Genomic DNA, 25,647 nt, shown 5'->3' with positions numbered 1-25,647 from the left:
CAATGTCCAGTACATCCGCAACATGACCTCCCAACTCCTGTACTCAATGCTCTGACCAATAAAGGAAAGCATACTGAGCGCCTTCTTCACTATCCTATCTATCTGCAACTCCAAGGTCTCTTTGTTCAGCAACACTCCCTAGGACCTTACCATTAAGTGTATAAATCCTGCTAAGATTTGCTTTCCCAAAATGCCGCAACTCGCATTTATCTGAATTAAACTCCATCGGCCACTTCTCAGCTCATTGGCCCATCTGATCAAGAGCCTGTTATAATCTGAGGTAGCCCTCTTCGCTGTGCACTACACTTCCAATTTTGGTGTCATCTGCAAACTTACTTACTGTACCTCTTATGCTCGCATCCAAATCATTTATGTAAATGACAAAAAGTAGAGGATTCAGCACCGATCCTTGTGGCACTCCACTGGTCACAGGCCTCCAGTCTGAAAAACAACCCTCCACCACCACCCTCTGTCTTCTTCCTTTGAGCAAGTTCTGTATCCAAATGGCTAGTTCTCCCTTTATTCCATGCGATCCAACCTTGCTAATCAGTCTCCCATGGGGAACCTTGTCAAACACCTTACTGAAGTCCATATAGATCACATCTACTGCTCTGCCCTCATCAATCCTCTTTGTTACTTCCTCAAAAAACTCAATCAAGTTTGTGAGACATGATCTCCCACGCACAAAGCCATGTTGACTATCCCTAATCAGCCCTTGCCTTTCCAAATACATGTACATCCTGTCCCTCAGAATTCCCTCCAACAACTTGCCCACCACCGAGGTCAGGATCACTGGTCTATAGTTCCCTGGCTTGTCTTTACTACCCTTCTTAAACAGTGGCACCACGTTGTCCAACCTCCAGTCTTCCGGCACCTCACCTGTGACTATCGATGATACAAATATCTCATCAAGATGCCCAGCAATCTCAGGTACACCTGATCAGGTCCTGGGGATTTATCCACCTTTAACCGTGTCAAGACATCCAGCACTTCCTCCTCTGTAATCTGGACAGTTTGCAAGATGTCACCATCAATTTCCCTGCAGTCTATATCTTCCATATCCTTTTCCACAGTAAATACTGATGCAAAATATTCATTTAGTATCTCCCCAATTTTCTGCGGCTCCACATAAAGGCCGCCTTGCTGATCTTTGAGGAGCCCTATTCTCTCCCTAGTTACCCTTTTGTTCTTAATGTATTTGTAAAAACCTTTTGGATTCTCCTTAATTCTATTTGCCAAAGTTATCTCATATTCCCTTTTTGCCCTCCTGATTTCCCTCTTAAGTATACTCCTACTTCCCTTATACTCTTCTAAGGATTCACTCGATCTATCCTGTCTATACCTGATATATGCTTCCTTCTTTTCCTGAACCAAACCCTCAATTTCTTTAGTCATCCAGCATCCCCTATACCTACCAGCCTTTCCTTTCACCCTTTTTTTGGATTCTCGTTATCTCATTTCTGAAGGCTTCCCATTTTCCAGCCATCCCTTTACCTGCGAACATCTGCCTCCAATCAACTTTCGAAAGTTCTTGCCTAATGCCGTCAAAATTGGCCTTTCTCCAATTTAGAACTTCAACTTTTTCATCTGGTCTATCCTTTCCATCACTATTTTAAAACTAATAGAATTATGGTCACTGGCCCCAAAGTGCTCCCCCAGTGACACCTCAGTCACCTGCCCTGCCTTATTTCCCAAGAGTAGGTCAAGTTTTGCACCTTTTCTAGTAGGTATATCCACGTACTGAATCAGAAAATTGTCTTATACGCACTTAACAAATTCCTCTCCATCTAAACCTTTAACACTATGGCAGTGGAACAAAATTGGTTTAAAAGAGGGTAGTTGTAGAGGGTTGTTTTTGGACTGGAGGCCTGTGACCAGCGGTGTTCCACAGGGTTTGGCACTGGGTCAACTTTTGTTTGTCATTTATATAAATGATTTGGATGAGAATATAGGAAGCATGGTTCATCAGTTTGTGTATGACAACAAAATTGGTAGCAAAGTGGACAGTGCAGGAGGTTATCCAAGTTTAAAAGAGTTCTTGATCAATTGGGAGAGGCAGATGGAGTTTAATTTGGATAAGTGCGAGGGGTTGCATTTTGGTAAAACAAATAAGGGCAGGACTTATACAATTCATGTTAGGGTTCTGGGTGGTATTGCAGAACAGTGAGACCTAGGGGTTCAAGTATATAATTCTTTGAAATTTGCGTCACAGGTAGATAGGGTGCTTAAGAATGCATTTAACATGTTTATCTTTATTGTTCAGACCTTTGAGTATAGGAGTTGAGACATTGTGTTGAGGTTGAACAGGACATTGGTAAATCCTCTTCTGGAGTACTGTGTGCAGTTCTGGTCACCCTGTTGTAGGAAGGGGGTATTATTAAACAGGACGGGGTTCAGAAAAGACTTACCAGGATGTTGCTGGGAATAGAAGGTTTGAGTCATAAAAATAGGCTGGAAACACTGGGAGTTTTCACTAGAGTGTAAGCGGTTGAGGCGTGACCTTGCAGAGGTTTATAAAATTTTGAGGGGAATAGATAAGACGAATAGCAAAGATGAATGGCACATATCTTTTCCCTAAGGTTGAGAAGTTCAAAACCTGGGAGCATATTTTTCGGATGGGAGGAGAAGGATTTTAAAAAGGACATGAGTGGTACCTTTTTACATAGTGTGTTTGGAATAAAAAGCCAGAAGAAGTAGTGGAGGCAGGTACAGTTACAATGTTTAAAATGTTTAGATATTGCTTGGATATGTACATGAAAAGTATGGAGGAATATGGGCCAAACGCAGGGTTTGGGAGGTGTTATTGAAGGAGCCTTGATGAGTTAATGCAATGCATTGAGCAGATACTGTACAGTACATTGTGGTCACTGTTTGCCAGTGATGGGGGCGGGGTGGTGGTGCGGGGGAAGCATGAATGTTATAAATGGCTGATAGGAAGCCAGTCTAGCAGGCTGCTTTGCCCTGGAAGATGTCGAGCTTCTTAAATGCTGTTGGAGCTGCACTCTCCCAGGTAATGGAGAGTATTCCATCACATTCTTGACTTGTATCTTGTAGATGACAGAGAAGTACTGGGAGACTGAAGATGAGTTATTTGTTGCAGATTTCGAAGTATTTTACCTGCTCTTGCAGCTACAATGTTTATATGGCTCGTCCAGTCCGGTTTCAGGTCAATAGTAAACACCTGCCCCCAGATTTCAAGGGGAGATGAGAAGTCTCTGTTGTTTGAGAAGTACTGTGGGGTGACAGTTGTTATATTGCGAGTTATCCATTTCATGAAGCAAGAAGCAGGATTCAGTCTGTCATCCTCAACTGGTTATTTATAGTTCATTGTTCAATGTCAATTCTAGTCTGTTCCCACACCGACCCAACCACCCTCCTGACCTGTGGGACAAAATACAACTGTTTCTCATGTTTTCTAATCAACCTGTTCAGTGATGTTATTACATACTGCTGGAGTAGATATGTCTTGAATCAAAGTAAAAATCATACTATAGATCAACAAACCAGCTCTGCTTTGTTTTGAATATTTTCTAATCTGTTCAGATGTTATGACACATCTCTGGATAGGTAGGACCTGAAGCCAGGCCTCCTAACTCAGAGGGACACTGCCACTGCACCACAAAAGCCCTTTAAAAAAAGAAACCTTTTGTTATATCCAGAAGTGCTGTTACTCGATTAAATGTCTTTTACCCCCAACACTAAATCACCCATGATTTTTTTTTCTTATCTATTAACCTAGTAAGTCATTGATGTTTCCAATTGAACAATTTACATGCAAGTCCTGTGAAAGGCAATGCAAACTATCAAAGGTTAGATAGAGGGGGAGAGGTCTAAATCAAAATGGAGTTGAAAGAGGGACAAATGTCCCTTAAGTATATGCTCCAATGAGCATCAGCTGCTCTAACTCTGGAGCACTTCCTGGTTCATTCTTAAAACTTAACAAACACATGCTACAGATACAAAAATAAATTTCCCCTTCTTATAGTTTGTACTGTATTGGGGTTCCTGGAAGAAGGATTCCATAACAATCTTTTATTCAAGGCATTCCTTTTTGTAAGGCAGTACAATAATTGATTACTTGTATTTACTTACCTCCGTTTAGATACTTCTTTTCTCTCTAACATTTGCTTTGGACTTCTTATTGTCAGTTCTTAGTCTTTTTTCATTTACATACATCATAGGATGTACATTATTCCAAACAGATCCATTATCTGTTTGACATTCTATGGGTATTATCCTTTCAGTCCTCTTTCCATTTGACATTTCTTCCAAGGTGTTCGATAAATAGAGAGCCATATTTACTGCTTCAATGAGGGATTAGCATCTGATGTGCTGTTCACAATGCTCTTGCTTTTTTTTTTAACTTCCAAAACCAAAAGGAAACTGTTCTCATTTTCTCCCATGAGAAATATTATGACTGCATCATCAAAGTTGGCATATGTAGGCAACACTGGAGTAATCAATTTCATATTCTTTGGGTTACCCAAATCTTGGAAGTTCATTCGGCACTTCACTCTCTCTCATTCTCTTTTTTTTAATAAATATTTTTATTGAAAAAGAAAAAAGTTTTGGGTTTTTTTTAAACAAAATTACAAAACTAGTACAAAATAGTGTAACCACTTTACAATATAACAGCAATATCAATATAAATAAAGACAACAAACTACTAATCTGCTCTACAGACTACCAAAACACAAAGTAAGATATAAGGAAAAAACACTCTATTAAAAAAACTACAATACAGTACGTAACTAACAAAAAAAAAATAAACATTCAAAATAAAATTATATCAAGTCATAACAAAACCCGTATTTATACGGGATTCTTCCTCCCAGGGTCCCCCGAACTGATAGACATCATCCTAGACAAATGCCCTAGACAGTATGGTTGATACATCTGCATGGGTGTAGCTCAAGAAGGGCTGCCATGTTCTATTGAACAATTCCATTTTCTGGTGCAACATATTCGGAAGGAAGTCTAAAGGATATGTTCCATAACTATCCTATGCCAATTCAGAAGTCCTGGGGGACTTTCCAATACCAGCTTGCTAAAGTGTTTTTCCTCGCACAAAAGGAGAGGATAGTAAACAGTTTCTTCCTGTATGCATCTAGAGAAGGAAGATTTGGAAAGCCCAAAAGGAGAGACACCAGGTCCAGCCCAATCTCAATTCCCAAAATCTTTGTCAAGGCACTCGCTACACTGTCCCAGTGTCTACGGATCTTTCTCACACTCTTTTCATGTCTTGCTACCGTCAAAATGTCCTCAACCTTCAGATTCCATATCACTAGACTAAATACTTCCACGTGAACGGTTACATTCAATCAAATGGTACATACAATTTACCTGGCCCACAAGGCTCCACAGGTGCTCTAATTCATCTTCCCATGCAGCCACACTTTTTTGTACAGACTTGGCATGACCGATAATAATGGGATTGACGCAATTCAAGTAAGATTGTTGCTGTAAAATTCCATCCAACTCAACCTGCTCTATTATCAAACTAACATATTTAAAAAGTGGCAGAAGCCTAATTAACAGGATGCGAATTTGGTTATATTTTAAGTTTTACAGTCAGAAACAGCGAACATTGAAAGGCATTAGCTCACTCTGAGTATAGAAGAACCAAGAATTGATTCAAGAAAAAGCTTTTAATTCACTTTGCAGAACACCTGGGCAGGGTTAGATGTAAGAACAGTTTCTCCTGGAGAAAGGAGGTAGTTTGGAATAGTTAGGAAATAAGTGAAAGAATTTTAGCTTGAAAATTCCAGACCAGAAATGTTTGGATAGGATGCTAAATGGGTTATTTGAAGCTAAAAATGTTTAGGCTTGGTTGTGCAAATAATGGAGGATAAAAATCTCAAGCACTCAAAACAGGGAATTTTTAAAAATTTAGTCAAACCTACAGATATGGTAGAAAAAGCACCTAAATCCCTCATATTTGGTTATTGTAAAGTGATGGTGTTGGGAATAGATGGGACTTTGTTTTGCCATGCATTTTAAAATCTACTAAATTGTTTTATATATTTAATGGCTTATTTGGATTGTTTGATGTCATTTTTATTTGTTTTGCATAACAAACTTCTGTTTTATTGTTAAAGCCAAATTTGCAGCATTGTGTACTTATCTGCAGCGTTGTGTTTCAGTGATAGGCAGCCACATAAAATTTTTAAAAGAAGATCTAATAAGCCAGATTTCAGTCTGGGATCTGAACTGTCCAGTAGCAATATCAGCTGGGATCATAACACATTGCAAAATCTGACTTAGTTTAGTACATAGGAGAAAGTGACGACTGCAGATGCTGGAGATCAGAGTTGAGAATGTGGTGCTGGAAAAGAACAGTAGGTCAGGCAGCATCCAATGAGCAGGAGAATCAATGTTTTGGGCATAAGCCCTTCATCAGGAGTCAGGCTTGTGGGCCGTGGGAGCTGAGAGATAAACGGAAGGGAGGTGGGGCTGGGGGGAAGGCAGCTGAGAATATGATAGGTAGATGAAGGTGAGGGGGAAGGTGATAGGTCAGAGAGGAAGGTGGAGCGGAGAGATGGGAAAGGCGATGGACTGGTCAAGAGGGTGGTACCAAGTTGGAGGCTTGGGACTGAGATAATGTGGGAGGAGGGGATATGTGGAAACTGGTGACTTCCACATTAATCTCGTGTGGTTACAGGGACCCAAGGCGGAAGATGAGGCGTTCTTCCCCCAGATGTTGGGTGGTTAGGGTTTGTCAATGAAGGTGGCCCAGGATCTGCATGTGCTTGGCGGAGTGGGAGGGGAAGTTGAAGTGTTCAGCCACAGGGCTGGTTGGTGCTGGTGTACCGGAGATGTTCTTTGAAATGATCCACAAGTTGGCATCCTGTCTCCCTGACGTAGAGAAGACCTCACCGGGTGCAATGGATGCCACATTGTTGGGTAGATGCCAGTGTTGTAGCTGTACTGGAACAGCTTGGCTAGGGGCACAGCAAGTTGGCGGCACGGTGGCACAGTGGTTAGCACTGCTGCCTCACAGCGCCAGAGACCCGGGTTCAATTCCTGCCTCAGGCGACTGACTGTGTGGAGTTTGCACGTTCTCCCCGTGTCTGCGTGGGTTTCCTCCGGGTGCTCCGGTTTCCTCCCACACTCCAAAAGATGTGCAGGTCAGGTGAATTGGCTATGCTAAAATTGCCCGTAGTGTTAGGTAAGGGGTAAATGTAGGGGTATGGGTGGGTTTCGCTTCGGCGGGTCGGTGTGTACTTGCTGGGCCGAAGGGCCTATTTCCACACTGTAAGTAATCTAATCTAATCTAATCTAATCTAATCTAATCTAATCTAATATAAGTTCTGGAGCATAAGTCTTCAGTATTGTTACCAGTATGTTGTCAGGGTCCACAGTATTTGCAGTACCTCTAGCTGTTTCTTGACATCACGTGGGATGAATCAAATCGGCTGAAGACTTCCATCTGTGATGCTGATGACCTCTGGAGGAGGCCAAGATGGATTATCCAGTCACAGTTCTGACTGAAGGTGGATGCAAGTGCATCGACTTTGTCTTTTGCACTACCCTGGATTAGTGGTGCTAGAAGAGCATAGCAGTTCAGGCAGCATCCAAGGAGCAGCGAAATCGACGTTTCGGGCAAAAGCCCTACCCTGCCCCATCATTGATGATACAAATATTTGTGGAACGTCTTAGTTCAGTGGGTTCAGTTTGTCATCCATCTCCCTTCATGACTAGGTTTGGCGGGACTACAGTGCTTAGATCTGATCAATTGTTTATGGAATCGCTTAGTTTTGTCTGTTGCATGCTGCTCCCGTTGCTTGCTGAATATTTCTTGTCCACGTTTGACCTGAGGCCAAGACATGTCATGTATCCAGAGTCAATATTGTGAGCAGTGGGATACTGAGATAAATTATGATAGCTAGATGAATGTTTGAGATCAGTATGTATACACTAGAGATCAAAGTACAATGTGGCTGGTTTCAGACCTCACTGTTAACACATTAGGCTGTTTTTTTCCCACCAATCAAGCAGAACTCAGAGGTTGGAACTATTCCTGGCTCCTGGAACCTCTTTTGGGCAAAGGGAACACTCACTAATTGGAACTTAGTGTAATTAAGGACTGTGTGGGTATGCTTTTGACTCTAGAAGGTTGATCAGAGGTCTGTGGCTGCTTTTAAACCCAGAGAGGCAGGGAGACCTTCTGGATCTCTCGTGGGGTCCATTTATACATTGGCTCAAATTTTAGCTTCGATGGTTTGCTCCATGTGAGGGCTGTTTTGAGGTCACAAAACCTGGAAGTCTAGGTTTCCTGAATAAAACTACAGCATACCTTTCATTCAGTTTTTGCAGTTTTCCCAACTACAACAGTCTCTGGGTGGGTTGGGTTCCTGTTTCTGATATTTCAATTTTTAACCTCCGATCTAATTTTAACCCACCCACTTTTGGAGTTTCAACCTGTAGTACAACTAGAGGGCTGTGTGGAGCGGGGCAAGGTTCACACAGGCCAGTGATGAGGAAAGCACTTTGTAAGATTGTTAGTGGATTGACACCTCAGGCCATGTTTGGCCAGACCCTAACATAACGCACCCAGGTGGTGCCAGTATATAAGACCATAAGACATAGGAGCGGAAGTAAGGCCATTCGGCCCATCGAGTCCACTCCGCCATTCAATCATGGCTGATGAGCATTTCAACTCCACTTACCCGCATTCTCCCCGTAGCCCTTAATTCCTTGTGACATCAAGAATTTATCAATTTCTGCCTTGAAGACATTTAGCGTCCCAGCCTCCACTGCACTCTGTGGCAATGAATTCCACAGGTCCACTACTCTCTGGCTGAAGAAATGTCTCCGCATTTCTGTTCTGAATTTACCCCCTCTAATTCTAAGGCTGTGTCCACGGGTCCTAGTCTCCTCACCTAACGGAAACAATTTCCTAGCGTCCACCCTCTCCAAGCCATGTATTATCATGTAAGTTTCTATTAGATCTCCCCTTAATCTTCTAAACTCCAATGAATACAATCCCAGGATCCTCAGCCGTTCCTCATATGTTAGACCTACCATTCCAGGGATCATCCATGTGAATCTCCGCTGGACATGCTTCAGTGCCAGTATGTCCTTCCTGAGGTGTGGGGACCAAAACTGGACACAGTACTCCAAATGGGGCCTAACCAGAGCTTTATAAAGTCTCAGTAGCACAACAGTGCTTTTATATTCCAACCCTCTTGAGATAATTGACAACATTGCATTCGTTTTCTTAATCACGGACTCAACCTGCATGTTTACCTTTCGAGAATCCACAGCTAGCACTCCCAGATCCCTCTGTACTTTGGCTTTACGAATTTTCTCACCGTTTACAAAGTAGTCCATGCTTCTATTCTTTTTTCCAAAGTGCAAGACCTCGCATTTGCTCACATTGAATTCCATCAGCCATTTCCTGGACCACTCTTCCAAACTGTCTAGATCCTTCTGCAGCCTCCCCACTTCCTCAGTACTATCTGCCTGTCCACCTAACTTTGTATCATCAGCAAACTTCGCTATAATGCCCCCAGTCCCTTCATCCAGATCATTAATATATAACGTGAACAGCTGTGGCCCCAACACTGAACCCTGCGGGACACCGCTTGTCACCGGCTGCCATTCCGAAAAAGAACCTTTTATCCCAACTCTCTGCCTTCTGTCAGACAGCCAATCCTCAATCCATACTAGTAGCTCACCTTGAACACCCTGGGCCCTCACCTTGCTCAGCAGCCTCCTGTGTGGCACCTTATCAAAGGCTTTTTGGAAGTCTAGGTAGACCACATCCACTGGGTTTCCCCGGTCTAACCTACTTGTCACTTCTTCAAAGAACTCCAACAGGTTTGTCAGGCACGACCTCCCCTTACTAAATCCATGTTGACTTGTTCTAATCCGACCCTGCTCTTCCAAGAATTTAGAAACCTCATCCTTAATGATGGATTCTAGAATTTAACCAACAACCGAGGTTAGGCTAATTGGCCTATAATTTTCCATCTTTTGTCTTGATCCTTTCTTGATCAAGGGGGTTACAACAGTGATCTTCCAATCATCCGGGACTTTCCCTGACTCCAGTGACTTTTGAAAGATCTCAACCAACGCCTCCGCTATTTCTTCAGCCACCTCCCTCAGACCTCTAGGATGTAACCCATCAGGGCCAGGAGATTTATCAATTTTAAGACCTTTTAGCTTTTCTAGCACTTTCTCTTTTGTAATGGCAACCATACTCAACTCAGCCCCCGACTCCCTTTAATTGTTGGGATATTACTCATGTCTTCCACTGTGAAGACTGACGCAAAGTACTTATTAAGTTCTCCTGCTATTTCCTTATCTCCCATCACTAGGCTTCCAGCATCAGTTTGAAGTGGCCCAATGTCTACGCTTGCCTGTCATTTGTTTCTTATGTATTGAAAGAAACTTTTACTATCATTTCTAATATTACTGGGTAGCCTACCTTCATATTTGATCCTCTCCTTCCTTATTTCTCTCTTTGTTATCCTCTGTTTGTTTTTGTAGCCTTCCCAATCTTCTGATTTCCCAGTGCTCTTGGCCACTTTATAGGCTCTCTCTTTTTCTTTCATAGATTTCCTGACTTCCTTTGTCAGCCATGGCTGTCTAATCCCTCCCCGGATAATCTTTCTCTTCTTGGGGATGAACCTCTGTACAGTGTCCTCAATTTTACCCACAAACTCCTGCCATTTTTGCTCTACTGTCTTCCCTGCTAGGCTCTGCTTCCAGTCTATTTTCATCAGTCTATATCCAGTCTATATCCTGTTAGTTTTGCCAGTATCTGCACTTTCAGAGAATAAACCTCATTCCTGGGAGCCCTTCACTGTGTGCAATGGGTTAAAGTTGGACCTTTAACAGAGGTGTGTCATAATATTGCTGAACAAGTTGATTAATTGCATTTTGTCATTACATCAGCAGTGTTGTCAACAGACCACTATGTCACATGAAGATACCATTTGAGGGATGTTATGCTGAGCTAGCTTTGCAAAGGTTGGTGATTCTGCCACTGATGAGCAAGCTCAATTTAACAGGATATGTGCCGTGAGCCACTGTTAAGGACAGAAGGGAACGGGCGAATGAGAATAGCCTGGGAGAAATGTGCCATTGAGAAAATAAGATGAGATTGGTGGTGAAAGATAGTTTTGATTTTTTTCTGATAAATCAACGCTTCCCCTTCCTTACTTTCTCCAACAGAAGGATAATCTGTATGTGTTGTGCTTCAAAAACAATTAATTAATTTAAAACATCCAACTATGTATTTAGTATGTCATGCACTCTTTAAGTTATGATCTAAAAATGATCAGTTTATATTTGATGCATTTCTTTTAGATTTTGCTGCTAGACTATTTCAGAAAAGCTAACCCTTTGTCATCCCTTCTGTCATTATCATCCTGACTACTTGGATGTGATGGGCCACAGTGCCTTTATCTGTGCTGTAGATCTCTGTGACTCTATTTACTTTCATAATTTTCTCGTCCCTAGGCTAATTAGCACATGGCTCAGGCAATAATCCAGAGATTCTAACCCTCGAGGACCTTTTCTTCCATTTCCTTCCTAGTACTTGATACTCCCCAAACATGTCCTCCTTCCTAGCCTTGCCTATGTTGTTTGTGCCAACGTGGACCACAACAACTGGAGCCTCTTCCTCACGCTCCAATATCCTTTCTAGCCAGTCGGAGATGACTAGCACTCAGGCACCAGGCAGGCAACACACTGTGTGGGACTCCCAATCCGGCTCACAAAGGATACTATCTGTCCCCCTAATTATAGAATCCCCTATAACAACTCCTTGTCTTTTTGCTCCCCCCCTCTTTAATGGCCTTCTGCACCATGGTGCCATGGTCAGCTGGCTCATCCTGTCCACAGCCCTTTTCCTCATCCATACAGTGACCAAAAATCTCATACGTGTTGGACAAGGTCAAGAGCTGAGGCTCCTCCACTCCTGAACTCAGAATCCTCCTACCTGCCTCACTTACAGTCACACCCTGTTGTTCCTGATCACTGACTGAATTTGAATGACTTGATCTGCTGGGTGTGACTGCCTCCTGAAACGAAGCATTCAGGTAACTCTCCCCCTCCCAAAACACATCATAGATGCAGAAGTATGAAGCATTATGAAAAATTATGTAAAATAATTGAAATCTATTCCATCCCATAACCCACTGATTAGTGAACATGATATGAATGCAAGGCTGAGTAAGAAATAGTTCACTGCTCCATTTGTGATGCCATTGGAGATTTACGTCTCGATTGCACCATGAAGACCAACCTCTGAGCTGCAAATAATAACATGAAAAGAACAGGGAGAGGTTTTGGAGATATAAATCCCAAAATATAAGAAATCCTAGCTGGATTACATCTTGGTCTGAGAAAAAGGGAAGAAAAACAGGGTCAGGAATGCTGAAGCTTGCAAGTCACTTCATGCAATTTGGATGAGATCATAGAATTAGGACAGCAGGCATGGTCTTAGCTCAAAGGCTCCAAGAACAAGTAGATGGGTTCCAGGAAGAAATACATGCCTGAATAATTTGAATAAGGATAGATTATTAACATGAGGAACTAGCTTATAATCAAAATCCGAAGCAGATATACAAACCTTTGTGATAAAAATGACAAAGCATCCTCAGAGGAATCTCCACTTCTGGTAAAATAATTCCAAACTTAATTCAAGAAACCACATCTGTTGAAAAAAAAGCCTGATATCAAAACTCATCGACTTGCTCAAGAAACAGTGAAACAGTCACCTGACAAAGTTCATTTTACACCAGAAAAGGCAAAATCATATCTCCAAAAGGTCCATGGCCGAGCTAAAGCTGCTGACAATATAGCAAGCTTGGTATTTATAAAGATGAAGATCAAAAGCACTGGAAATGTATTTATGCTAACCCATCATGCAGCTGGATGCATGAAGACAGTAAAATAAAGCAAAAATATATAGCGAGGAAGAAACAATCATGGAAAAGGTCAATTTGTAAAGTTGTGGGTCAAGAACAAACTGTATTGGATGAAAACGTACCATTGAATGTCAGAAAAAGAATGTGACATTATTATCAAACCATTAATCATGACAATCTTGTCAACCCAATTGTACATGACAGATAAGAAAATCACCTGGACTGGGTATAGAAAGTGTTTTCTGTAGCTGTGTCGCCATGCTTTCATCCACAAGAAGAAGTCAAAAATAAAACCTTGAAACGTTATTATTCTGATTCCACTGCCTGAGAGTACATATTGGAACCTCACTATCAAACACAGGCTCAAACACTTACCCCAAAAGCAGCAAAAATGTACAACTTTCCAATCAATACTCAACTTGTCTGGGATTCTGATAGGAAAAAATAATGTTCGCAACAAGTAATGTGAGGAATTTTGATATTCAATTGGAAATAATAAATGCAAATGGTTACTCACTGCAAGTGATCTATTCCCTTTAGCAATGTGAACAATGCAGGCACTCTCCTGTACCTCCTCCTTGTGTAGATTAGAGGGAAAGGAGGCAGTCAGGTGGGGCATTGCAGTAAAGACCTGATGGTGGTGGAACAGGGGTGTTTCCCCTACAGACAATTTCCTATGCTTTGGGATTTTAGAAACCAGCAGGCCCCCAAGTCCATTTGATCAGGGTTGGTCACAGTTTGGCAACACTGGAGGATTTAAGTTGGATCAAAGCTCATTAATTAGGGAGTTGAATAATCATTTGAGCTTCCCTTTCTGATTCACTGAGCAATAGGCTTTGACTGCGCAAAGAATTGGATGGCACGGTGGCACAGTGGTTAGCACTGCTGCCTCACAGCTCCAAGGAGCTGGGTTCGATTCTAGTCTTGGGTGACAGCCAGTGTAGCGTTTGCACTTTGTTCCTGTGTCTACATTAGTTTTCTTCCCTTCTCCAGTTTCCTCCCACAGTCCAAATTTGTGCAGGTTAGGTGGATTGGCCATGGTAAATTTCCCCATAGAGTCCAGGGTGTGTGGATTAGGTGGATTGCCCATGGTAAATTGCACCATAGAGTTCGGGGTGTGTATGTTAGGTGAATTGGCCATGGTAAATTGTCCCATAGAGTCCGGGTGTGTAGATTAGGTGGATAGGCCATGGATAATTGTCGCATAGAGTTCGGGGTGTGTAGGTTAGGTGGATTGGCCATGGTAGATTTGCCCGTAGAATCCGGGGTGTGTAGGTTAGGTGGATTGGCCATGGTAAATTGCCCCATAGAGTCTGGGTGTGTAGGTTAGGTGGATTGGCCATGGTAAATTGCCCCATAGAGTCCGGGTGTGTAGGTTAGGTGGATTGGCCATGGTAAATTTCCCCATAGAGTCCGGGTGTGTAGGTTAGGTGGATTGGCCATGGTAGATTTGCCCGTAGAATCCGGGGTGTGTAGGTTAGGTGGATTGGCCATTTTGGGCGGCACGGTGGCACAGTGGTTAGCACTGCTGCCTCACAGCGCCTGAGACCCGGGTTCAATTCCCGCCTCAGGCGACTGACTGTGTGGAGTTTGCACGTTCTCCCCGTGTCTGCGTGGGTTTCCTCCGGGTGCTCCGGTTTCCTCCCACAGTCCAAAAGATGTGCAGGGTCAGGTGAATTGGCCATGCTAAATTGCCCGTAGTGTTAGGTAAGGGGTAAATGTAGGGGTATGGGTGGGTTTCGCTTCGGCGGGTCGGTGTGGACTTGTTGGGCCGAAGGGCCTGTTTCCACACTGTAATGTAATCTGTAATCTGTAATCTGTAAATTGCCCCATAGAGTTTGGGAGTGTAGGTTAGGTGGATTGGCCATGGTAAATTGCCCCGTAGAGTCCGGGGTGTGTAGGTTAGGTGGATTGGCCATGGTAAATTGCCCCGTAGAGTCCGGGGTGTGTAGGTTAGGTGGATTGGCCATGGTAAATTGCCCCGTAGAGTCCGGGGTGTGTTGGTTAGGTGGATTGGCCATGGTAAATTGCCCCATAGAGTCCGGGGTGTGTAGATTAGGTGTATTGGCCATGGTAATCTCCTCGACAACATTGTCGGGGAGATTACTGAGATACAGGCTACTAGACTAGGTGTGATTGAGGTTCACAAGGAAGAGGTATTAGAAATCCTGCAGAGTGTGAAAATAGATAAGTCCCCTGGGCTGGATGGGATTTATCCTAGGATCCTCTGGGAAGCTAAGGAGGAGATTGCCGAGCCTTTGGCATTGATCTTTAAATTGTCATTGTCTACAGGAATAGTGCCAGAAGACTGGTGGATAGCAAATGTGGTTCCCCTGTTCAAGAAGGGGAGTAGAGACAATCCTGGTAATTATAGTCCAGTGAGCCATTGTTGGTAAAGTGTTGGAAAAGGTTATAAGAGATAGGATTTATAATCATCTAGAAAAGAATAATTTGATTAGGGATAGTCAGCACGGTTTTGTGAAGGGTAGTTGTGCCTCACAAACCTATTGAGTTCTTTGAGAAGGTGACCAAATAGATAGATGAGAGTAAACTGGTTGATGTGGTGCATATGGATTTCAGTAAGGCGTTTGATAAGGTTCCCCACAGTAAGCTATCGTACAAAATGCAGAGGAATGGGATTGTGGGAGATAGAGCAGTTTGGATCAGTAATTGGCTTGCTGAAAGAAGACAGAGGGTGGTGGTTGATGGGAAATGTTCATCCTGGGAGTCCAGTTACCAGTGGTGTGCCGCAAGGGTCGGTGTTGGGTCCACTGCTGTTCGTCATTTTTATAAACGACCTGGATGAGGGCGTAGAAGGTTGGGTTAGTAAATTTGCAGACGACACTAAGGTCGGTGGAGTTGTGGATAGTGACGAAGGATGTTGTAGGTTACAGAGAGACATCGATAAGCTGCAGAGCTGGACTGAGAGGTGGCAAATGGAGTTTAGTGTGGACAAGTGTGAGTTGATTCACTTTGGTCGGAGTAACCGGAATGCAAAGTACTGGGCTAATGGTAAGATTCTTGGTAGTGTAGATGAGCAGAGAGATCTCGGTGTCCAGGTACACAGATTCTTGAAAGTTGCCACCCAGGTTGACAGGGTTGTTAAGAAAGCATACAGTGTTTTAGCTTTTATTAATAGAGGGATCGAGTTCCAGAACCATGAGGTTATGCTACAGCTGTACAAAACTCTAGTGCGGCCGCACTTGGAGTACTGTGTACAGTTCTGGTCACTGCATTATAAGAAAGATGTGGAAGCTTTGGAAAGGGTGCAGAGGAGATTTACTAAGATGTTGCCTGGTATGGAGGGAAGGTCTTACGAGGAAAGGCTGAGGGACTTGAGGCTGTTTTCGTGAGAGAGAAGAAGGTTGAGAGGTGACTTAATAGAGACATACAAGATAATCAGAGGGTTAGATAGGGTGGACAGGGAGAGCCTTTTTCCAAGAATGGTGACGGCGAGCACGAGGGGGCATAGCTTTAAATTGAGGGGTGATAGATATAGGACAGATGTCAGAGGTCGTTTCTTTACTCAGAGAGTAGTAAGGGTATGGAATGTTTTGCCTGCAACGGTAGTAGGTTCACCAACTTTAAGTACATTTAAGTCGTCATTGGACAAGCATATGGACGTACATGGAATAGTGTAGGTTAGATGGGCTTCAGATTGGTATGACAGGTCGGCACAACATCGAGGCCGAAGGGCCTGTACTGCACTGTAATGTTCTATGTTCTATATAAATTGGCCCATAGAGTCCGGGTGTGTAGGTTAGGTAGATTGGCCATGATAAATTGCCCCATAGAGTCCAGGATACATTGGTTAAGTGGATTAGCCGTGGGAAATGCAGGGATAGGGTAAGGGGATGGATCTGGGTGGGATACTTTTTGGAGGGTTGGTGTGGATTCGTTGGCTGAAAGGCCTCCTCCACACTGCAGGGAGTCTATGATTGTATAGCCTGTGTTACATTGCTTTGCACAGACAGTCTCTGGATTACTCATCCAGTGACATGATCCACTACTCTACCAGCTTCAACATCTATTTGTCAGTTAGCCAAGAGTAACTGATTCCTGTTGAAATACATATTGCACATAATGTTACATAGTAACATCAGAGAATAGTAACATTTTGCTGAATATTGTGACCTGGTCTACAGGTTTTCAAATCACAACCTCTAGAAAGCAATGAACAGAGTTACTCCTAATGTCTCAGTGAGAGAGACACAACCAGATACAATTCCCAGATCTGTATTAATTCAATGATGGTGAAAGGGGGTGGTGTAGTTTGCCTCAGTCTGCCAGGGATTTAACATTCACAGTTCTGATAGCTATCCTGTGACACTCGGCAGGGCTGCGGAAACCAAGAAAATCAGGGAGAAAGTATTGAAGGCTCAATCAGGGTTGTATGTGAATGTATGGAGTATCGTTAACAGTGGAGAGTTACAGGCACAGTTTGCAGATGATAAGCTACTCAGGAAAGGAAGGAACGGAGAAGAGGATAGCAGAACTGGTTAAGGAATTAATTGCAGGGCTGGAGAAACAAGATGTCTCAGAAGGTCCAAGCACAGAATCAATTTGACTAGAACTAGGGAACAGAAAGTGTACAATTATGTTGCTGGATGTAGTCTTTAGAACAACCAGTAGAAAGGATGTAGAAGAACAAATCTGCAGGGAAATTACAAAGAGATGCCAACATATTGGAGTAGTTATAATGGAGGACTTCAATTACTCAAACATGAACAGGGTACTCATAGTGTTCAGGGCAGCAAGGGACAAATGTTCCTGGATTGCATGCAGGAGAGCTTCCTATAACTGTATGTTTCCAGTTCAACAAGTCAGGATGCACTGTTAGACCTGGTGCTCAGAAATGAGCTGGCAAAGTGGACCAAGTCTCAGTTAGGGAGCATTTAAGAGACAGTGATCATTGTATTATAAGGTTCGGATGATGGGACAGAATGATTTGCAACAATCCAGAGTGAGAAACATCAACTGGTGGAGAATAGATTTCAATGGGAGCAAGAATAGAACTGGGCAGCATTGACTGGAACAAGAAGTTTGCAAGAAAAACATGAACTGAACAAAAGGCTACAATCAAAGAGGAGATGGCTTGGGTCCAATCATGGTATATTCGCTCAAATGGGAAAAGGTAGAACAAACCAATCCAGGACATCATCGATGACAGAGGAAGTAGAAATTAAGATAAAAAAGAAGAAAAATGTGCTTAGAACAAGTGTCAGGTCGAAAATAAACAGCATGGGTGGCATGGTGGCACAGTGGTTAGCACTGCTGCCTCACAGTGCCAGAGCCAAGGGTTCAATTCCTGCCTCAGGCGACTCTCTGTGTGGAGTTTGCACATTCTCCCCATGTCTGCGTGGGATTCCTCTGGGTGCTCCGGTTTCCTCCCACAATCCAAAAATGTGCAGGTTAGGTGAATTGGCCATGTTAAATTGCCTGTAGTGTTAGGTGAAGGGGTTGGGTTGCACTTCGGCGGGTCAGTGTGGACTTGTTGGGCCGAAGGACCTGTTTCCACACTGTAAGTAATCTAATCTAAAAAAAAATTTTCAGAGGGAGGTGAGAAAGCAAAGAAGAGAAGCAAAGAGTAATTATGAGAAAAGGTTGGCAGCCAACAGAAAGAGGTGTCCCAGAGTTTTCCAAGGCTGTACAAATTGTAAATGAGTAGTAAAAGGAGGCGTAGGGATTGATTAGGGATCAATGGGGGATGGGATGTGGGGGTGTGCAAAGGGAGACGTTATATGTTGAGGCTGGGAGCATGGCTGAGGTGATATATGAATATTTTGCATCATGGTGACAGAGAGGGAACTCAGTCAAATGGTTAGCACCGAAGTGATAGATAGACTGTGGGTACTTAACGTTGACAAGGAACCGGGACCAGATGTGAGCCACTCAATGATTTTGAAGGAATTGAGAGTGAAAATTATACTGGACACAATCTTTCAGTCTTTCCTAGGTGCCAGAAGAGTGGAAAATTGCAAACACTCTGGCCCTGTTAAGAAAGCTCGTAAGGATAATCTCACCAATTCTGGACCTGTCAGTTTAACTTCATAGATGGGGAAGCTCCTAGAGACAACTATTTGGAGTAGAATTGGTTACATGGATAAAGGTGAGTTGATTAGGAAAAACTTGCTGGAGTTATATGAAAACGTAACAGGCTCAATGAGAGTAGAGCTGTTGGCGTGGTAGACTTTCAGAAGACACTTAAAACAGGGCCATACAACAGATTTGTGAGGAACATTTTAGGTTATGATATTAAAAGAACAGAAGTAACATGGATGTGAAATTGGCTGGTTGATGGGTAACAGAGATTAATCAATGGAAAGTGTTTGGGCTGGAGCAAGGTTTTGTAGTGGAATTAGACTCTGGTTTTCCCTGATATATAATAATGATTAGGATCTTGGTGTGCAGAGGGCAATTTCGAAGTTCACATATGACACAAAGCTTCAAAGATTTGTAAACAGGGAGGAGGACAGTGCAGAAGTCCAGAAGGATGTAGACAAGATGATAAAGTGGGCAGATGCTTCAGATATGAAAAAGTGTGAAGTGATGGATTTTGGTCAGAAGAACAATCTAAAATAGGGGATGCAATTTGAAGTGGGATGCAGGAGCAGTGGAATCTATATATGTGCATTGAAATTGGCAGGACAGGTAGAGGGAATAGTAAGTAAAGCACACAGTAACCTCAGCTTTATTAATAGAAACATAGTACATAGAAGCCAGGAGGTGATGTTGAACCTGTGTAAGACACTTGGTAGACCTCAGCTGAAGTATTGAGTACAATTCTGGGTGTCACCATATAGAAAGGATGTGAACACATTGGAGAGAGTGCAGAGACATGTTATAAGAAAGATTCCAGGATGAGGAACTTCAGAAATGAGGAACGACTGAAGAAGTTGGGACTGTTTTCCTTGGGGAGAAGAAGACTTAAGTGGAGATCTCTTAAAGGTTTTCAAGATCCTGAATGGGCTGGATGGAGTAGGTAGGGAGAAACTGTTCCCATTTGGAAAAGGAACAAGAGCAGGATGGGACAGAGTTAAAGTGATCTGCAGAGGGTGAAGTGGGGAAAAGCTTCTCACTTGGCCAATTGTGTGGATGTTTAGTTGGATAAAAATAACATTCAAAGGTATGGGGAAAACAGCAGGACACAGCACCAGATAATGATACTCATATAACAAGCCAGTACAGCACAATGGGCCAAATGGCCTCTTCCTGTGCTGTAACACTTCTGCATTTCTGAAACTATGTGGAGGAAAGAAAACAAAACAATATCTTCACACAAAATAGGAAAAGGGTCAATTCAAATTTAAGATTAAACAGAAATAAAGTTTAAAGTAAAATCAAACCATCTTTTAAGTTATTTAATGACATTCTACACATTCATAATTTGCCTAGTATTTGTATTTAGGATGTGAGGGAAGATTGGATAAATACATTGAGGATACAGTGGTGATTGTCTGTTTTTCATATCCAAATTGAAAGGCATGGTGGCGGACTGCTGCACTTTTTAATCTACTTTATGAATTAAGATAATATAGAATATCCTCATTATTAGAATGCATCCAGAGCTGGAGTTTTACCTTTATCATTTTCTGAAATTTCAAGTTTACTGCCTGTCCAGGATGTATTTTACTTTGTTTGCCATTTATTTAGAATGTAATAGGTAGTCATTCCAGCAGAGGGAGGCATTGTCTGCAAATTAAAGTTTACAAGACAAACCATGCCTATGCCAGCTCCCTGAAATGTTAAAAATCACACAGCACCAATACATAACACAATACCTGTTGGACTATAACCTGGTGTCGTGTGATTTTTAACTTTGTACACCCCAGTCCAACACCGCCACCTCCGAATCATGATTCCCTTAAATTAGATTACTAGATTAGATTACTTACAGTGTGGAAACAGGCCCTTCGGCCCAACAAGTCCACACTGACCCGCCGAAGTGCAACCCACCCATACCCATTCCCCTACATTTACCCCTGCACCTAACACTACGGGCAATTTAGCATGGCCAATTCACCTAACCTGCACATTTGTGGACTGTGGGAGGAAACCAGAGCACCCAGAGGAAACCCACGCAGACACGGGGAGAATGTGCAAACTCCACACAGTCAGTTACCTGAGGCGGGAAATGAACCCAGGTCTCTGGCACTGTGAGGCAGCAGTGCTAACCACTGTGCCACCGTGCCGCCCAAGAAATGTATATCCATTTTGTCCGTTTCCTCATTCCTTCCTCACAGTTTTTTACAATATAGGAGAATTTCATAACCAGATCCTATTTGGTTAGTGCAATGAATTATTTTGATCTTGAGATATGGCAAATAATTGCATGAATTTTTTTCAGACCTGTTTTCTATATTCAATTCTCTCGCAGTTTCTGCACGTTCCCCTGACAATAATAATCAATCCCTTACTTTAATTTTTTATAGAATATGGACATCAAGGACTAGGCCAGCATTTACTGCCTATACCTAATAGCACTAGAGAAGATAGTGTTAATCAACCAGCACAGCACTCAGGGTATAAGCACACACAGTGTTGTTTTACCCCCGTGTCTGTGAAGGAATGGTGAGACCGGTCCAAATCCGAATGGTGTGTGACTTTGAGGGGAATTGCAGGCTATGGTGTTCCCAGGCGTCTGCTGCCCTCGTCATACCAGGTCGTTAGTCTTAGTCTGTCATTAGAGAAACGACTGGTGGTGGTTTAACCTGAGGGTCACCTCACCCGAAATGTTAACTCCATTTTCTCTCCATAGATACTGTCAAGTTTCTCCAGCAATTTCTGTTTTTGTTTCAGATTTCCAATATCGGCAATATTTTGTTTTACTATAATAGGGATCACAATTTTGGAAGATTAAAGACACACATACACAAACACACATAGACTCTCTTTCTGTCTCTCGATCTCACGCACACATTCTTTCTCTCTGTAGCTCTGTCACCCACACTCTCTAACACACATACACACATATTTTCTGCCTCTCGCACACACACTCTCTCTCTCTCACCCACATTCTCTCTCTACCTCTCTGATACATACTTTCTCTCTCTCTGATGTGCACATGCACTCTTTTCTCTCTCTCTCTCTCTGTCACTCTCACAGACACACTCTCTCTCTGACACCCACAGTCTCTCTCTCACTCACACACGCACACACTCCCTATTGCTAGTTTGTTCTCTCGCTGATTCTCATGCACATTTCCATTTTCTTACTTTCTCCTCTGCTGTATTTCATATCTGTTAGATTGAGGTCTCTATTTCCTTTATTTGTACTTTCAAAATCTATCGCTGCACGTTTCTTAACTTTGAGCGGTATGAGCAAATCTCTGACCCTTTCTACATCCCACTAGCCAATGTCCTATCATGTTCCTACACAACTGGCACTAACTCATTCACTCCCCTGTCCTGGAATGTTTGGGAACTAGTGAGAAGGAGTTTGGTGAATGGTGTGAAGGTAATGAGCCTTCAGCTATCGTAAGACTTGCTGTAGCTGCATCTGCTGCTTGGCTCCTAGATTGCCTGTGATCATGATGTGGGGACAACTCTCAGAAGTTAAAATTATATTTTGAGGGATCTTCTTGAGATTTTCTCAAAAAGCCTCTTTTTCTTTTTAATCACTTGTCACATAGAAAGAGATGAAGATAAACTAGAATCACAGAATGCCTTCAGTACAGGTAGAGGCCATTTGACCCATTAAGAGTGCACCAACCCTCTGAAAAGCATCCCACCCAGACTCAGAATCTATCCCTGCAACTCACCCTTTCCCATGGCGAATCCACCTAACCTGAACATCCCTGCACACTACAAGGTAATTTAGCTCGGCCAATCCACCTAACCTGCACATCTTTGGATTGTGGGAGGAAACCAGAGCACCCAGAGGAAGCCCGAGCAGACACGGGGAGAATGAGCAAACTCCACACAGACAGTCACCTGAGGGTGGAATTGGTGCTGTGAGACAGCAGTGCCAAAGTGATACAGACATGTATCTTCTGCATTGTGTTGACATTTGATATTTCTGGAGGAGAATGGGAAGAAGTCAGCAATATTCTCAATAATAATGAACCACGTCTCTTGCAGCGACCACCTTGTTTCCCCACCTCGAGCACCCTCCTCCTCTCCCAAACACTTCTGCAGCCTCTACTACATTGCATCCAGTTCTTTCCTTCCTCACTTCCTTGTTAAATTGGCCATGCTAAATTGCCCGTAGTGTTAGGTGCATTAGTCAGGGGTGAATGTCGGGGAATGGGTCTGGGTGGGTTGCTCTTTGGAGGGTCGATGTGGACTTGTTGGGACGAAGGGCCTGTTTTCACACTGTGGGGAATCTAATCTAATCTAAACAGCCAGAAATGAAGGGTGAATTTTATCCTTCAGTTCAGTTTGGGTTGAAAGTTGAAATGCAGAGGAGGGAAGATGATATCAGATCAGTTAATTCACCTCTTGGTCCTGTCTTTCTTTAATCATGGAAAGTTTGATTTGGAATCTCCACCTAGGTGATGTTGTCCAATCCCGTGCTGGAAGATGCAGTCAACGTGGACGCTGCGGAGATGCTGAGGGAAAACCCAGTGTGTTATCGAGAAATGATTTTGGAATGTGTCAGAAGCAGCAGGCAGCTGAATGAAAGTAAGACCTTGATTGTCATAAACCTCCGAAATATTTATTTAGTGAAAATATAACCCATGGAACTGTCCAGCAGCCAGGTTGTGAAGGAGCAAAGAACCAAATCAAGGGAGGGACAGTCATTTCGGAACTTCAAATTAGGGGCCCCTTTTAAAAGTGCCAAGGGGTAGCTCACAGCTCAGTTGAAGTGTGAAGCTAATCAGTATTGACCAACAAGATCCCAGCATTGATCCTGAGTTCACTTATGTTAGTGGGCTCAAGCTGCTGCAGGTTAGGCAGGGGGAAACTAACCAGCACTGATACTGAATATCATTATTAAATGTTCCTGACTGAAACATGTTTATCTCTCTGCTGGGAACAGTTTATAGAGTTCAGCGCAGAAACAGACCCTTAGGCTCAACTCGTCCATGCAGATGAGATATCCTACATTAATCTACTGCCATTTGCCAGCACGGGGCCCATATCCCTCCAAACCCTTCCTATTCATATACCCATCCAGATGCCTTTTAAATATTGCAATTGTACCAGCCTCTTCCACTGGCAGCTCATTCCATACACGTACCACCCTCTGTGTGAAACAGTTGCCCCTTAGGTCCCTTTTATATCTTTCCCCTCTCACCTTAAACCTATGCCCTCTAGTTCTGGACTCCCTTACCCCAGGGAAAAAACCTTGTGTATTTACCCTATCCATGCCCCTTGTGACTTTATATACACAAGGTGACTTCCTCAGCTTCCAACGATCCAGGGAAAACAGCCCCAGCTTATTCAGCCTCACCCTATAGTTTAGTTTTGGATATGGTGTCTAAAAAAATAAATATCATTAATATTCATTCTCAGGAGTTACACTTGGAAGAGTTCATTGAATGACGGTCATGTTGGGCTGTACAGGACATTGGTTAGGCCACTGTTGGAATATTGCGTGCAATTCTGGTCTCCTTCCTATCAGAAAGATGTTGTGAAACTTGAAAGCGTTCAGAAAAGATTTACAAGGATGTTGCCAGGGTTGGAGGGTCTGAGCAACAGGGAAGGCTCAACAGGCTGGGGCTGTTTTCCCTGGAGCGTCGGAGGCTGAGGGGTGACCTTATAGAGGTTTACAAAATTATGAGGGGCATGGATAGGATAAATAGGCAAAGTCTTTTCCCTGGGGTCTGGGATTCCAGAACTAGAGGGCATAGGTTTAGGGTGAGAGGAGCAAGATATAAAAGAGACATAAGGGGCAATCCTTTCACGCAGAGGGTGGTACGTGTATGGAATGAGCTGCCAGAGGATGTGGTGGAGGCTGGTACAATTGCAACATTTAAGAGGCATTTGGATGGGTATATGAATAGGAGGGATATGGGCCGGGTGCTGGCAGGTGGGACGAGATTGGTTTGGGATATCTGGTCGGCATGGACAGGTTGGACCGAAGGGTCTGTTTCCATGCTGTACATCTGACAGAGACATGTTAGCTTTTTATCACCTCCATGTGATCCCTTTCAGAAACATTGTCCTTGAGGAAGAGTCAGTCTTGCAGTGAGATATGTTTGAAGAGGGGAAAGGGGTGATTGGGAAGAAACTAGGAAGCGTTAGGCTTTCAGTGGGACGAGAATTGGAAGGTTTGGTTTAGTGGACAAGGTAGTGGGGTAAACTTGCACAAGCAGCTGAATGGATTCAGGTTCTTTAAACTTGTTAGACAGTCACAGTAGTGGCGGAGGGCTTAAAGAATGGGTTGGTGTCAAAGGCAGACCTGGTCATGGGTGGCTGTGCGAGGCAGGTTGAAGCTTCTGATTTTTGGACTTAAGGCCCCATTGTTTTCTCTCTTCTGAGGGTGGAATGGAATGAATGGAAGGCACTAAACATCCTTGGTCTGATCCAAGTGGAATTAGCTGCTGTCAGCTCAGAGTAGATGTTTCAGCAACATTGGGATAGAGAAGAAGGAAAATCAGCCCCCATTCACCCTGGATCCTTATCCAGTGAGAACAGAAAGTAGATACACATCAAAGAGAATTTAATCAGTTGAGATCATAGTAAAATTGGAGGTTGGAGTTGTAAGGAGAGGCTGGATAGGTTGGGACTTTTTTTTTGGATTGTAGGAGGTTGAGGGGATGACCTTATAGAGGTTTGTAACGTCATGAGAGGTATAGACAATGTGAATGGCAAGTGTATTT

The 25,647-nt window shown here is 43.1% G+C and overlaps 1 protein-coding gene across 2 annotated transcripts in view; it reads left to right on the top strand.

Annotated features, from left to right (window-relative positions):
* Positions 1-25,647, top strand: part of LOC122554781 (ubiquitin-conjugating enzyme E2 U-like) — a 72,626-nt gene that overhangs the window by 10,628 nt on the left and 36,351 nt on the right. For both annotated transcript variants that reach the window (XM_043700154.2, XM_043700153.2), the window contains exon 6: positions 23,374-23,503. In XM_043700154.2, the coding sequence (XP_043556089.2) occupies positions 23,374-23,503 (130 nt within the window). The remainder of the gene's footprint in view (positions 1-23,373; positions 23,504-25,647) is intronic.

The sequence above is a fragment of the Chiloscyllium plagiosum genome, unplaced genomic scaffold (genome assembly GCF_037043375.1).
Source record: "Chiloscyllium plagiosum isolate Xiang-an unplaced genomic scaffold, Cpla_swu_hap1 HiC_scaffold_9, whole genome shotgun sequence".
Classification (NCBI taxonomy): domain Eukaryota; kingdom Metazoa; phylum Chordata; class Chondrichthyes; order Orectolobiformes; family Hemiscylliidae; genus Chiloscyllium; species Chiloscyllium plagiosum.
This window is presented reverse-complemented; position numbering and strand designations above follow the sequence as displayed.